Genomic DNA, 12,410 nt, shown 5'->3' on the forward strand with positions numbered 1-12,410 from the left:
TTAACCTAAAATAACATGTTTTATTCATTGGATACAAATATGCCCTTTATCTTGCAAACTCTACACTTTCAAGGCAAACTAGTGTCGCCTTAATCCTTTGTACGTTTTATCCGAAGTGCTAAAATTACTCTCTATTAAAGAGCGCACAGGAACACATCAAAAATTTGTCCCTATTTACACCTTGTTCCACTTGCTTTGATATACAACGGCTGCGATACTCGAGAGTTCTGTTTTGGTCTTTGTGTTAGTCTTTGTTTGAAAATCACAAGAATCAGCTCAGTCAGTTTCCGCTCAGTCATTTTCTTTCTATATCCGCTCACTCAAAAGCCTTCACTCAACATTATATAAAGCTTGTAAATTTTACAAGTTGTAGCGCTATTCCGACTCACAGAGTCACTGAGGGCCTTAGTGTCCAGCGATTATTTGAAAAGTCTATGTGCGTCGTAGCCGTGAAGTGGATAAGGCGAATAACAACCTGTTGGGGGAGCAGGGAAACCTGGTGGCTTGTAATAATAAGGCCGGTACCTAGCAGAGTGAATACTCGACTGCAAAGGGCTTGTTCTTAGCTTGCATGGGCACCCATGTATATTACATGTTGATTGCGCGTATGGAGAGCTAGCCTGGCTACCTGCTTGTGTATGTGTACGTAAATGCTGAAATAAATCCTCAGAAGTTGTAAAGGATTTTCCGCAGTGCTTGCTTCCTGCCACCCAGTTGCACACGTACGGGGAGGTTTCGTCCGGTGCGCCAGGCTTGTAGAGAGCCATGCTGTGAGGGTAGGTAAAGCATGGAAAAGGCGACTGAGGTGTTTGTTCTGCCTTTACACCGTCGCATTGAGTACAGTGAGGACCGCATTGAGGAATTGCGTTCGGAAATGCATACGGAGAAAACTGCGGCTTACAATTTGTACAGTTCACGTCGCGGCACACAGTTCTCTGTAGATAGTCCATGTAGGGCGTGCTCGCTGGATTGTGGAGTTGTAAGTGACGAGCTGTGCCCATATTACCTAGAACAGGGGCTGAATCTCCTGATTGCGGAGAGCAAAATCCACAGCCACATTGCGGAAAACTTGTTGGGAAATTCAGCGGCATGGACGAGGCGAGACCGTGTGTTTTAAGACCAGTAGGGACCGAGTCCTGGCCCGTTGGTATAGGATATGGTTGTAAAGTACCCTTGAAGGGCAGAATGGACGCAGGATGAACGCAGCCAGTGCCGCAGTCCTTATGAAGTGAATGAACTCCGAAAGTTTGTTGGCTCGAGTCTAGAAACATACCACAAACTCTCTGAGGACTCGAGTGACTCCCACAGCGAGAGTCGTCACTCGATGGATATGTAAGCGCCGAACTCTTCGCTCGCTCTTCCTTGGCGTTCGTCACGGGCGAAATTGAACTGTTTGTCTCTTTACTGGGAGCCCGAAATCCCGCTTTTTCAGTGTTCATGTCATCGATTTTTTGCATCTCGCCGGCGGTGTGTTTGTAAGGTTTAAAAGAAGATCTTGTTTCGTCTTCGCTTATCTTGCGGGCTTGAGATGTGTTATCTGCTTCGGACTCCACTGTCTCGTTTGAAGGTTCGCTTTTCCCGATACTGCTGCAAGTCGCGGCCAGCAAAGCGAGTGGAGACTTTTTCTGTTCTTCTTCCTGTTTGGGCAAAAATAACACTGCTTGAGTCGAACGGTGACATGAAAATTGAGGATAATTTTACTAAGGGGCCGTCATGGCGTATAAAATTCGATAACTGTTAAACCTCGGTGAAATATTTCAAAATATCAAGATTATACGCGGCGCTACCTTGAAGGGAAGGGGTTGGATATACTCCTGATTACATTTGGACACACTCTGCGTCAACATTTGTAAGGCCTCTAGAGGAACTCGGTGAGAAGAACGAGATATTTCAGCCGAGCTTTCTATTGCTTTGATAGCGACTGTTCGCGTCGGCATATCTACACTGTACTGTGTGTGCGGTAGGCCTTGTGAAATATTAAATACTACACAATGAAAGGTGTAGATTTAGAAGAAAAGAGCCGACTTCAGACAAAGCCAGCGCGCTCTTCTGTCGCAAATGAATTGGCTAGATTAGAGAACATTTGCCGCCCTCCAATCAGAAGCCGTTGTTAGCGATATTTCAGTCCTTGATTGGATAATCAAAGTGACAAAGTTGTCATCCTTGGACATCAAAGTAATTGGCTATATAAGATATTGATTGATGATTTGCCATCCAGCCAATCAGAGCACAGGAGTTAATTAAGTAGTGGATCGCCTAGCGTGTCAGCGCGCAATCAGCCTGTCAATCTTCGTCAATTATTCTTGTCACGTATTGTTTGAATATACGTGTTGAAGTAAGTTGTGTAAAACTTGTCAATTTCCAAGCCGGTGTTCGTTGTGTGTATAAAATCACGCTTTTGTCCTTATTGTCTCCTTAGAAGAGCCTCAAATAAAGGCGACTCCAGTGGGGTTCTTAAGTGATACTGCGAGCTTTGGCGTCGGGCTGACGTTAAATAGCGGCGCATATAAGAGCCTGAAATGCTGTGTTTACAGTTCGGCGTTGTTTGATCCAGTGACACATCTTAGCGTTATCTTATCAAGCCATCAATCAAGGCTACAGGCGTTCGGGGATTATCAACGAGATTCGATAATGTGTTGACATGTCTAATAACCTGACAGATCTGTCAAATAACGCCAAAAGCTTCACCGAACATTTAGAAGCTATTAGCGTTGGGAAAAAGACCGCCATGACATGTAATAGCACAGCCTCCAAACAAGGTTATTAATCAAACGGGACTCCTCGACCTCTGCGGCGGAAGGCTCGCTTCAAAACACAACCTTGCCAATATAGAACACGGCTTACAACATCTTTCAAACGCGTATATTTGCATAATTAATTCTGAAACTAATAAAGCAATTATAACAAGCGATAACAGATCTTAAGAAGCTTAGCATAACGAAAGAAAAAAGAAAAGATTTCTCAGCGCTTTTTGTAAAGAGCGCTTGGCTAATACTCGCCATATTAATTTTCATTCTTTTCAAGAGTTGGCTAGCAGATTGTATTTGTTTAGCTTTCATTCAATTTCGGAAAAGAAGACATTTAACTGGCGGTCAGAACAGGCCCTGGACAGCTGTGAAGAGTTTTCACAATACTTTTTCAAACAGGTTTAGAGGAGTGTTTGCGTGTACCTCAAATAAACCAGATGATTTTACGAGATAAGAAGAGAAAACTTTGCTCGGGAAGTTATTAAAAGATATAATCTAATTGGAACTGAGGCGAACAAGAGGAAGCCTAGCCGTGTCAGCGCCTGGCCGTGTCAAGAAAATTCGAAATCTCGTTTAGGCAAATTAATCCCCAAAAGAAAGATTCTTTTTCATATTTTCTCGGTGGGTTTTATTTTTTTCATCATCATCAAATATTCCATTAAAAACTTCCAAATCCACATGACAAAGGATTTTTGCGGGTGCTTTGACACGAGTGATATTTATTGTGGGGTATACATTGAAGTGGTGAAAAGCTTTCACAAAGCAAACAATTGCGCTGGATAATTTGTTTTTCACAGCTACAACTCATTCCAGTCTTGACAGGTAATCTATAGTTATCAAAAACAAACAATGCTTTCACCGCCATACTTGTCACAATCATCCGCCCGTCATGGTTTTCATTACGAGTGAAAATATATAGCGCATTTGCGGACAGAAGAAAAGGATTGCTACACCACTCAAACAAATGCATAAAAAGAACGTTTAATAAACCATCAAACCAAACCAAGCGCAGCTTTGCTGTAAATTGGATGCGAACCTGATTAAAATCAGAACGTAATCAATTCATAAGCGAGAACGGGGTCTTGTAAGTCTGTGTTACCTAAATAGCTCATTATCGCCTCAAGCTGCCAGTTCTAAAGATGCCTGGCGCTCTTTCAATATGACTGATCGCCGCCGCATAAGATCAAAGCGTGCCGCTCTCAAGGAGCTGTCATTTTATTCGGAAATGTCAGCCGTTTTTCAAGTGCGCTGTCGAACTTGTCTGCATATCAACAAACCCAGCTAAATGCTCTCTGGTGTTTGGCGCCGATGCGGCTGTTTATGAGCACGTGCCACGCCTCTGGAGGCTAATGTCCTTCAGCCGGCCGAGCTCTAACCACCAGTCAATATCGTAGATTTTATTCAACTCACAAGCCTAAATTTTCTAAATTTGCGTTATCCATTGTTAGTGATTATCCTTTCCCCTGCTACGCTTGCAAATATCAAAAGGTGTTGTTCCATATAATGCCCGGAAAATTTCCATAATAGAGTTTGTTTTGCACACGGCACGGGCTGGCTAGAGTGCAAAGCAGTATTAGCATTTGTTAGTCTCTTTCGAGCAGACAGCTGAACACCCATAGTACAAAATACAAATGCATTTAATCATCTTCTCAAAGAGGAAAATCTTCTTAAAAAGATATTTTAATTTTAGTTTCTGTGTATCATTTTCTTGTTTGATTCTGCTTTGTCAGTGAATCGAGATGAAAAAAAAGGTTTTAGAGAATTTTTATTAAAATCTTTAGCATCCAGTTGTCCATAAAAATTTATTTTCAGTTTGTAGTAAACCCATTTGGCAAAATGGCGGACAAAACACAAAATAAAATGCGTGGTTAAAGGTTTCCTCGTGATAATTACCGAGACTTTGAAACTTTTAATGCAATTGGAGCGGATGAGCACTACCTCAGAGAAGTCTTACAATTTCTCCAACCTTTTAATAATATTTGGTTCATTCTAAATCATAAATAGACATATTATTCAAACTTTGAAAGCCCGGAAACTCGCGCTGAAAACGCGCCAAAATATTGGACAACCGATTGGCAACAGCTGAGCGCGTTTATGGCACCATGCAGACCAAAACATTCGCAAGCTTTGAGCCCGTGGGAAGTTTTTTCAGGATTTTAATCAACTTTGAAACGAAAAAAACGACCCACCTAGCGAACTGAAAAGTGCCAGGATGACAGAGTTCCGGTGTGAAAACCGAACTAGTGTCAAAAGCCTCGAGGCTCTCAGAGATACTTGCTAGGCGAATGTGAGATAGATTGAAACCAAAGTGCTGCCCTTGTGAGATATCCTGTGGTAAAAATATCTTCAAGTGTTTCCTGTGTGTCCAAAAACCTAACATATGTAAAATTGTGGTCGGAAGTAAATTGGCATGCTTGTGGAAGATCAGATACGCAAGTCTGTTTGAAATGATTATCTTTTCCTTCTGTATAATGACATGACGTACGTTCTTGAAATAAAGCAGAGCATTTCATGTTGTCAGGGTACGAAGCGTGTTTTAAGTTTTAACGTGTAAAAGCAAGATATACGGTACCATGTGAGTTTTAACTCCGTCGACGAAAACTCAGAGACAGTACTTCTTTTGGCAATATTCGTTCCGTTTTTCCAGACTGTAAAAATTTTCGAAAATTTGACACTGAATTTGAAGCAACGTAGCTACCATTGTGGGCGGCTGTTGTTTGAAAGTTGATCGAGGTCCAACCGGGTATTAACGATTGCCTTGACAAGATGTTTGCATAAGTTATTGTGTTCATATGGTGGGTGGGATGACTCAACAGGCGTGGAAAAAATCGCCTGCATTGCAGGATATTCCAAAACAAAGCGCCCGAATCAATCTGTGGTTAGACATAATCTTTAATACCATGCTCGCTGAGTTTGTTTATCCCGCAGATATGACGCTGCGTGTAGATTTAATTTTTCTCTTCCGCTATTGGAAAATTTGTCATATGCACCAAATATTGTTAATCCTTGGCGCCAGGGTAAAAACGAAAATAAATTAACATTGAAGACAATTTTTTTAGTCACTCGAAGGTAAACGACATTAAAAAAGTTGAACAGTGAAAACCTAAAAACGGCTATGATTCGAGTCATTGAGGGCTTATGTGTTAGTATATGTACTCAAACAGCAACACATTTGAAATTATTGGAAAGTCAAACTTTTTTTGATGCCACAAGTTGTGGCTATATGAAAATGGATTTTAGTTATCAAAGCAAAACACAACTTATTTTGCAGAGTCATTTTGTCCTTTGTGTCTCATATGCGGTACTAAAATATCAAAATACTGCCTTTTGTTTGGGTTCACTCATTTGCAGATGCAAATTAATCATAAATTGATACATTGATTGATGAGAGTTTGAGAGGAAGGAAAACGTGAAAAAATTCAATCTACAGACTATCTAGTTCAAAGAGAAATGAGGTGACTCGCAGTACGGCGAGATTTTTTTTGCTTACAAAGCGACATCAGTTTTATGAGTTATAAAACGTGGTCTTTCTTGTAATAACAAACATTGGTGATTGATATAGCGAGTATGAAAGTAATGGAAACCCATCAAATGCGAAAGTGTTCCCACTATCTGACGGGTGTCAATCAAAATGATGCATCACTCATTGTTGACAGCCGGTATCAGCGGGTAATGTCGTTCAGTGGGATTGATTGAGTTCCTACTAGCCAGACTTCAGGTCTCCAAATTACTGATAATGCTCGCGATCATATCAACTCTGTGCTTTAATTTTGACTGGTGGTAGATTAATGACAGCCCAGATGGCATGGCACCGACAGCTGGATATGTTCGAAGGAACATGGAATATTTAATAAAAATACAAACCTGTTTTTACAAGTATAAAGACTTTCGCGCATCTCGTCGAAGGTCTCGTTTTAGACACCAGTCGACGGAACGGATTACAGTGAATACTTACCTCTGTCTTTTGTTTTGTTAGTTTCGCTGCCTTCACACACGAGTTCTTATTTTAAGCAAGTAAAAATTTGTGAGCTTTGTTTTGGCTGTTGGATTTAAAAACAATTGATCCCGTGTTGCCTTGAGACAACTATACAACTTACAGTTCCTTTTTTAACTATACAAGTAAATTACTTGGGGCGAATTTGACTGTGACAGCAAAACAAGTTTTACAACTCCAGTCGTCTGTAAAATTTGCAAAATTCGCGGAACCAGTGACTCACAGAATAGGCTTTTTAAACCCAGAATCCCGCTTCCTGTCCCGCCATCCCGCGCCACTAGTATCCCGATCCCGTTTATGAGATGATGCGGATTAACCGGTCTTTAGGGGTATCCCGCTTCTGACACACATTTCAATAGCTTCTCTTAGCTTGCCTGTTACGTTATGATATGGTGCAACATTTCCTGCGTTCCGTAGTTCCTACCCAACTCATTTCAAGGCTAAATTCCGCATCCCGCCAATAGTGTTTTTCTTAAATATGATTCAGTGGACTTAGGGAACTGATCATAACAAGTTTGTTCGAAGACTTAATCACCTTGCCTGCCGGTAGGGGGGTTATCGAAGACACCACCTTTTTCATGAACATTACCGACAAAATGTTAATGGCTTTAAAATTTGAGTTTACAAAGAAATATTGAGCTAGCAAGAGTCAGTCTTGCTGCCTGTAAACAACAAAAATGAGGTTTGAATCTCACCGTCATTCTTACTACTGGATAGAGGTGTGGCTATGGAGGTTGAGGAAGGGGGGGGAGGGGGGGAGGCAGAGATCACAATCTATTTTGTGGTTTACTGGGTCCAGTTCGAGTATAGTAGTTTTGACCACTTCCCTTAAAAAGGACAGTGACCAACCAAAATATCTGACAAAATATCGTTTCCTTATCTCTTAGTTGTGCAATCTGATCAGTGAACTAAATTCGGTCAATGAAAAGATTCTTACTCGCTTTACTTTGCCTAAATTATCTTTAAAAGGAAGAAAGGACACCAAAAGCGATGAAAGCAAACAAATAAAAGCGAAACTGTGGGAAAATAACGGCTGAAAACCTCAAAGTTCCGTCAGAATGGGAATTATGATTTCTGGGCCACCTATCCTCTGTGCTGTGATACTTATACCCAAGCTACATGGTTCTGTTTTGCGCTATGCTCTGTCAGGAGCCTGACTCTCTTGTATGGACATAATACGAACTGAAAACCCGAAATGAATCGCGATAAACATTCATAGTAAAGAAAAAAAACAGATACACACGTCTGGTCGTATGAATCCGTGCTCTGCCGTTGGACACCCTCCCTAATTAATGCAAAGCACAGCTCTCACTTCTGGTTCTTTCAGTCTAATTAACAATTATTCCACGAGCTCGCGTTGGATCAGCCAACGAGGCGCGTAGCGCGCGGTGTTGGCTATAATCATCTCATATCCAACAAGCATGAGTAGAATAATTGTTTTATCAAAAACAATCCAGACATATTACTAGATCTTGCTTATTTCGCTTTGCAAGAACAACCCGACTTAATGGTCGCTATTTCTCGAGCATGGTATAATGACTCATATACCACGGCCGCTTACCCAATCAAATCCCTGGAATTGCCGATTATACAATGATCCAGATATCATACTGAGTTAGAAAAAAGATTCGAGTTCGCAATTCGACGAACACAACTAACTATGTTAACAGAGAAGATTTACTAGTATTGCAATTTGTAATAGTCTGATGATATGACAAAAAAAATGGCAGAGTTCCGTTGATCAGTTGAATTAAAAAAGTATTTTGCTTCTACCTAAAGGCAGCTGTAAATGTTTGGGACTTAAGTTCTATTTTTTTCGCAAGGCTCCGCCACGAGAAATTCAGAGAAAAGGAGAGTTTGGAAAACCCGAAAACTTTTACAGCATACTGACGATAAAGGAAAGTTCACTGAGCTTCCAGAACAGCCTGTTAAACTGAAAGAAGGTTACTCGCCATTTACTACTAACACTGAGGGCCTATATCAGTGGAGTCATGTATGTTTTACAGCAAAAAAGGATGAAGAGAGCATGGCATTTAAGCAAAAATAGCATTTGACGATTAAATTTTAATCGGACTGATCTCTTGTTCCTTGCCCATCAAAGCTAATGAGGCTAAGCGTTTATTAGCAGCTGATGGTGAAACCTGTGCTCATTTGTCGGTTATTTAAAATTTCATCTAATTTAAGGCTGACTCTAGCTTGGCTCTTTATCGTCGGTGCGGTTTTATCAGCTGACATGCTCAACTCTCACCGAGAATCTCCATCATCGACTGTTGATTGTGTCTAAGCACGGCGTTTGATTAAGACTCTGTTTGCTTTCTGCCTTTAATCAACCTTCTGCGCTGTTGTGTAGTTTTGTTGTGTACTGTATAACTGCATGTGATGACCATTCACTTATTTATTCTTTCTTCCGTAGTTCAAATCTTTGAATTTTCACATATTCACTTTCATCTCATTACCTCTTCGGGTATATTACGAACTCACAATATGACCAGCTCCCAGTTGGCTCAAGTGATAGCTCAGTTGGTAGAGCACTGCACCGGCATCGCAGAGGTCATGGGTTCGAATCCTGTTCAAGCCTGAATTTTTTTCAGGCTTTCTTTTGGCAACCGCTTAAGTTGCGTATGTAACTGCGATGATCACTCACTTATTCATTATTTCTCCCACAGTTCAAAATTATGAATTTTCATATATTCGCTTTCACACTTAACGGTTATTAGTTGTTCTTCCAGTACCAAGCGTACCTACACCTTTAAAAACTTTAAGCTCACTTTATATCCGGATAACAAACTAACCTTAGTCACTTCATGATCACAAAGCCGGCTGAGTTAAACAGACACATTTAAGTCTTCAGTGTAACACTATTGATACTTATAACAAACTATATCAAACTATATTTTCCTTTCGTTTGCTGAATTCTCAAATCCGGCGGCAAATTTTCATTCTTCCTCGATAGATTGCCAGTTTACTTTACCATGGACGATACAGCATAATTTTTTTTTTCGAGTTATAAGTTTTACAGATTTGTAATGTTTTTAGCTCCCACGGAAAAATTCACCCGCAACATTTATTACTTGCAAAAATATTTACTCCAATATGAAGAAAGTACCATGTAAATGTCAGAAACTCAAGACTTGAAGAAAATTTCAGAGCGGCTGATTTCAGTCGAAACAAGACCGCATTAGATTCTAGTACGAGTACGAGTACAAGTACGACTACGAGTTTCTCCAATAAACAAAGAGTGCGCGCGCGTGAGCCAGTGTCATTTTGGCGGGAAAACGTGATAGCTGTCGTCATTTTACTACGAGTGTTTGTAAGAATCTCGTAGTGGCGAAAACGAGTCCTCGAAACGTAGGTGATCTCGTCTTTTTGGAAACACGAAAGGGCTTAACTATCATCATTCAAACCAACTGCGTCAAGTTCGTCGTTCGTAAAGAGTGAAATGAAACTTTCTGTGATATATCTGTTCTTAGTACTTCGCTAAAAACCCGAAGTCAAATCTCGTAGTCGTACCTGTACTCGTTCTAGAATCTAAAGGTCTCTATTTAATCTGCGCTCGTGAAATAGTTCTTTTTGGATAGAGCTCTGTTCTTCCTGTAAACTATCGCTTAACTACAATTGTAAAACTTAAACACCTTCAGAAAACATGTGTCTGTTTTTTTATGGAAAGTATTTGACCCCGCAAGCCGAATAATGTGCATTGTCGAAAAAATCAAAGTTCCAGCTAGACGGTTCTCATGGTCACATTCGCCGGCATAAATCTGTTGAGATTGATACACATTTAAAGTCATTCTTGGTGTTATTTTCAACTTAGTAGTAAGACTTACTTTTTCGTAGGAAGGACTCCGATAACTTTCAAAAATTCGTTCCACTCAAACTCGCCACAATCAGCTGAAGTCGACAAAACCGGCGCATTGCAACTTGCTTCGCAACCAACTGTGCGAGCGTCTTCTTGGTGAATTTCTCGCCATGTGAGACCAGTTTGTGACGAACTCGGAGTTTTTCAGCGTTAATTTGAATGCCCACTGAAGATTTTTATTAAAAATGACCCAGAAATTGAAAAAACAATTTAGCTTCTTTGATTGACTTAAACTCTGCGCACCAGGTACTGTGATTGCGAAAACAGGTGAAAATTGAAAACAAGAACAAAACATTTGTTATAAAATATGTTAGAGCTGATAGAGATAGCTGTAAAGATGACGATTTGAGTAATCATGAAACGACAGACTGACTGGCCGACGCTATCGTTTATTTTGATTTTACCTCGATTTGCAGGATTTGGTCGGAAAATTGGAAAGAATGATGTGCCTTTCAATGTGCAATTAGTGCAATAAACAGTATTTAATTGTCATCTCTCTGAGGCTAAAGTCACGGAAATTTTTCATCTAAGGTTAAAAGATATTGCACACTGATCTACGCATTGAGGCCGATGATTTCCCCCCCGGGGGGGGGGGAACTCCCCTATAAAGGTGACAGGGGTGATTGTCCTACCTTTTAGAGGTTAAATTTCGTGGTTTGGTACCCCTTAAAGTGCTAAATCTAAAGTGACTACCGTAGTACCTTTTAGGGCATTGACCCGAAAAATATGGCAGGAAAGAAATGTCAGTCAACTGATTTGGTACCTGTTATACCTGTTAGGGGTAGTAAATTGTTCGGACCACACCCACAAAACAGAATTCTGGAACCTTTTAGGGGTTCTTTTCAAAATTCCAGACGGAGCTGTGCTTGGAATGGGTGTGTGAGTTAAAAAGTTTATTTTTTCTCCTGACTGTTAACTGAAAGCCTGGCGAAACCTAAAACCCAAGGATAGCAAAACCTAAGCAGAAATTTCTGACAGAAGTTAGTTTGAAACTTGTCCTGCTGCACCAAAAACGCAAGGGATGTTCTCCTGCCTCTGATCGGTATAAAAAAGGAAAACCATTTCTTGTTGTACGAATTGAACCGCCTTTTTTTTCTTATGGACCATTGCGTTTATAGTTATTCTTGCATCGTAAGTGTAAAGCAGGCCTTGAACTCTTGAGTCTATAAGCAAAATCCTTAAGTGGGACCATTCAAAAGAAAACTATTCTAATCAGTAGTTCTTCCATTTATTTCTTTGATGTTCAGTAAAAACTATCAGAGGTGCGGAAAGAGTGCAACGGATCGAGAACGAGACCAGTTTCACGAAGTGGTGTTACACGGTGAAACTCTTGTCTTTTCACCACTGCGACCGTTGCGAGCCGTTGCAGAAGTAGAAAGCGGTTCTACTTTCTGTGAAACTTGTCTCGCAACGGAAGTTCGAACAAGTTTCATGAAACCGACCATGCAGTACACGGTGACGCCTGCTGAGATTTGTTTCGCAGCGCCGTTGCACACAAGTTTCAGCTAAAGGTTTCAACGTGTGACGGCGGCTTTAGTCAGTATACATTCGGATTAAAAAAGCGTTGTCAGGTAAAAAATATAAATCATGGGCGCTTCCTGATTCATACAAAAACTTGGGATATGTGCTCATGTCCCCTTCTTAATTCAAGATATTAAACCAATATAAAAATGAATTGATTGATTCAATGACACAAACGCAGACAAACCACTTTTTCTTTCGTCTATTCGGTTTGATTTGTTTCGTGCCTGTGATTGCTCCAAGTGGCGCGAATTTTGCTACCTAATCACAGAGCATAGTGAAGAAAAAACAA

At 40.5% G+C, this 12,410-nt stretch overlaps 1 protein-coding gene and 1 long non-coding RNA gene across 2 annotated transcripts; one reads left to right on the forward strand and one right to left on the reverse strand.

The window, feature by feature from the left end:
- On the reverse strand, window positions 1–2,080 carry LOC146466696 (zinc finger protein 503-like). The gene is made up of 2 exons (XM_085126889.1): window positions 1,788–2,080; window positions 1–1,637 (listed from the first exon to the last, which is right to left on the reverse strand). The coding sequence occupies exons 1-2, from the start codon at window positions 1,935–1,937 to the stop codon at window positions 420–422; spliced, it is 1,368 nt and encodes a 455-aa protein (XP_084983015.1). The 5' UTR covers window positions 1,938–2,080; the 3' UTR covers window positions 1–419.
- A 113-nt stretch (window positions 2,081–2,193) lies between these two features.
- LOC146466697 (uncharacterized) lies at window positions 2,194–2,783 on the forward strand. Its single transcript, XR_014867932.1, has 2 exons — window positions 2,194–2,335; window positions 2,420–2,783. It is a non-coding gene; the product is annotated as an uncharacterized LOC146466697 (long non-coding RNA).
- The last annotated feature ends 9,627 nt before the right edge of the window (window positions 2,784–12,410 follow it).

The sequence above is a fragment of the Pavona decussata genome, unplaced genomic scaffold (genome assembly GCF_977016875.1).
Source record: "Pavona decussata unplaced genomic scaffold, jaPavDecu1.1 SCAFFOLD_141, whole genome shotgun sequence".
Classification (NCBI taxonomy): Eukaryota; Metazoa; Cnidaria; class Anthozoa; order Scleractinia; family Agariciidae; genus Pavona; species Pavona decussata.

Coding starts and splice junctions, on each gene's coding strand:
- LOC146466696 (XM_085126889.1), bottom strand. CDS start 1,937: ATGCCGACGCGAACAGTCGCTATCAAAGCAATAGAAAGCTCGGCTGAA. Junction 1,638..1,787: donor TCCAACCCCTTCCCTTCAAG/GTAGCGCCGCGT, acceptor TTGCCCAAACAG/GAAGAAGAACAGAAAAAGTC.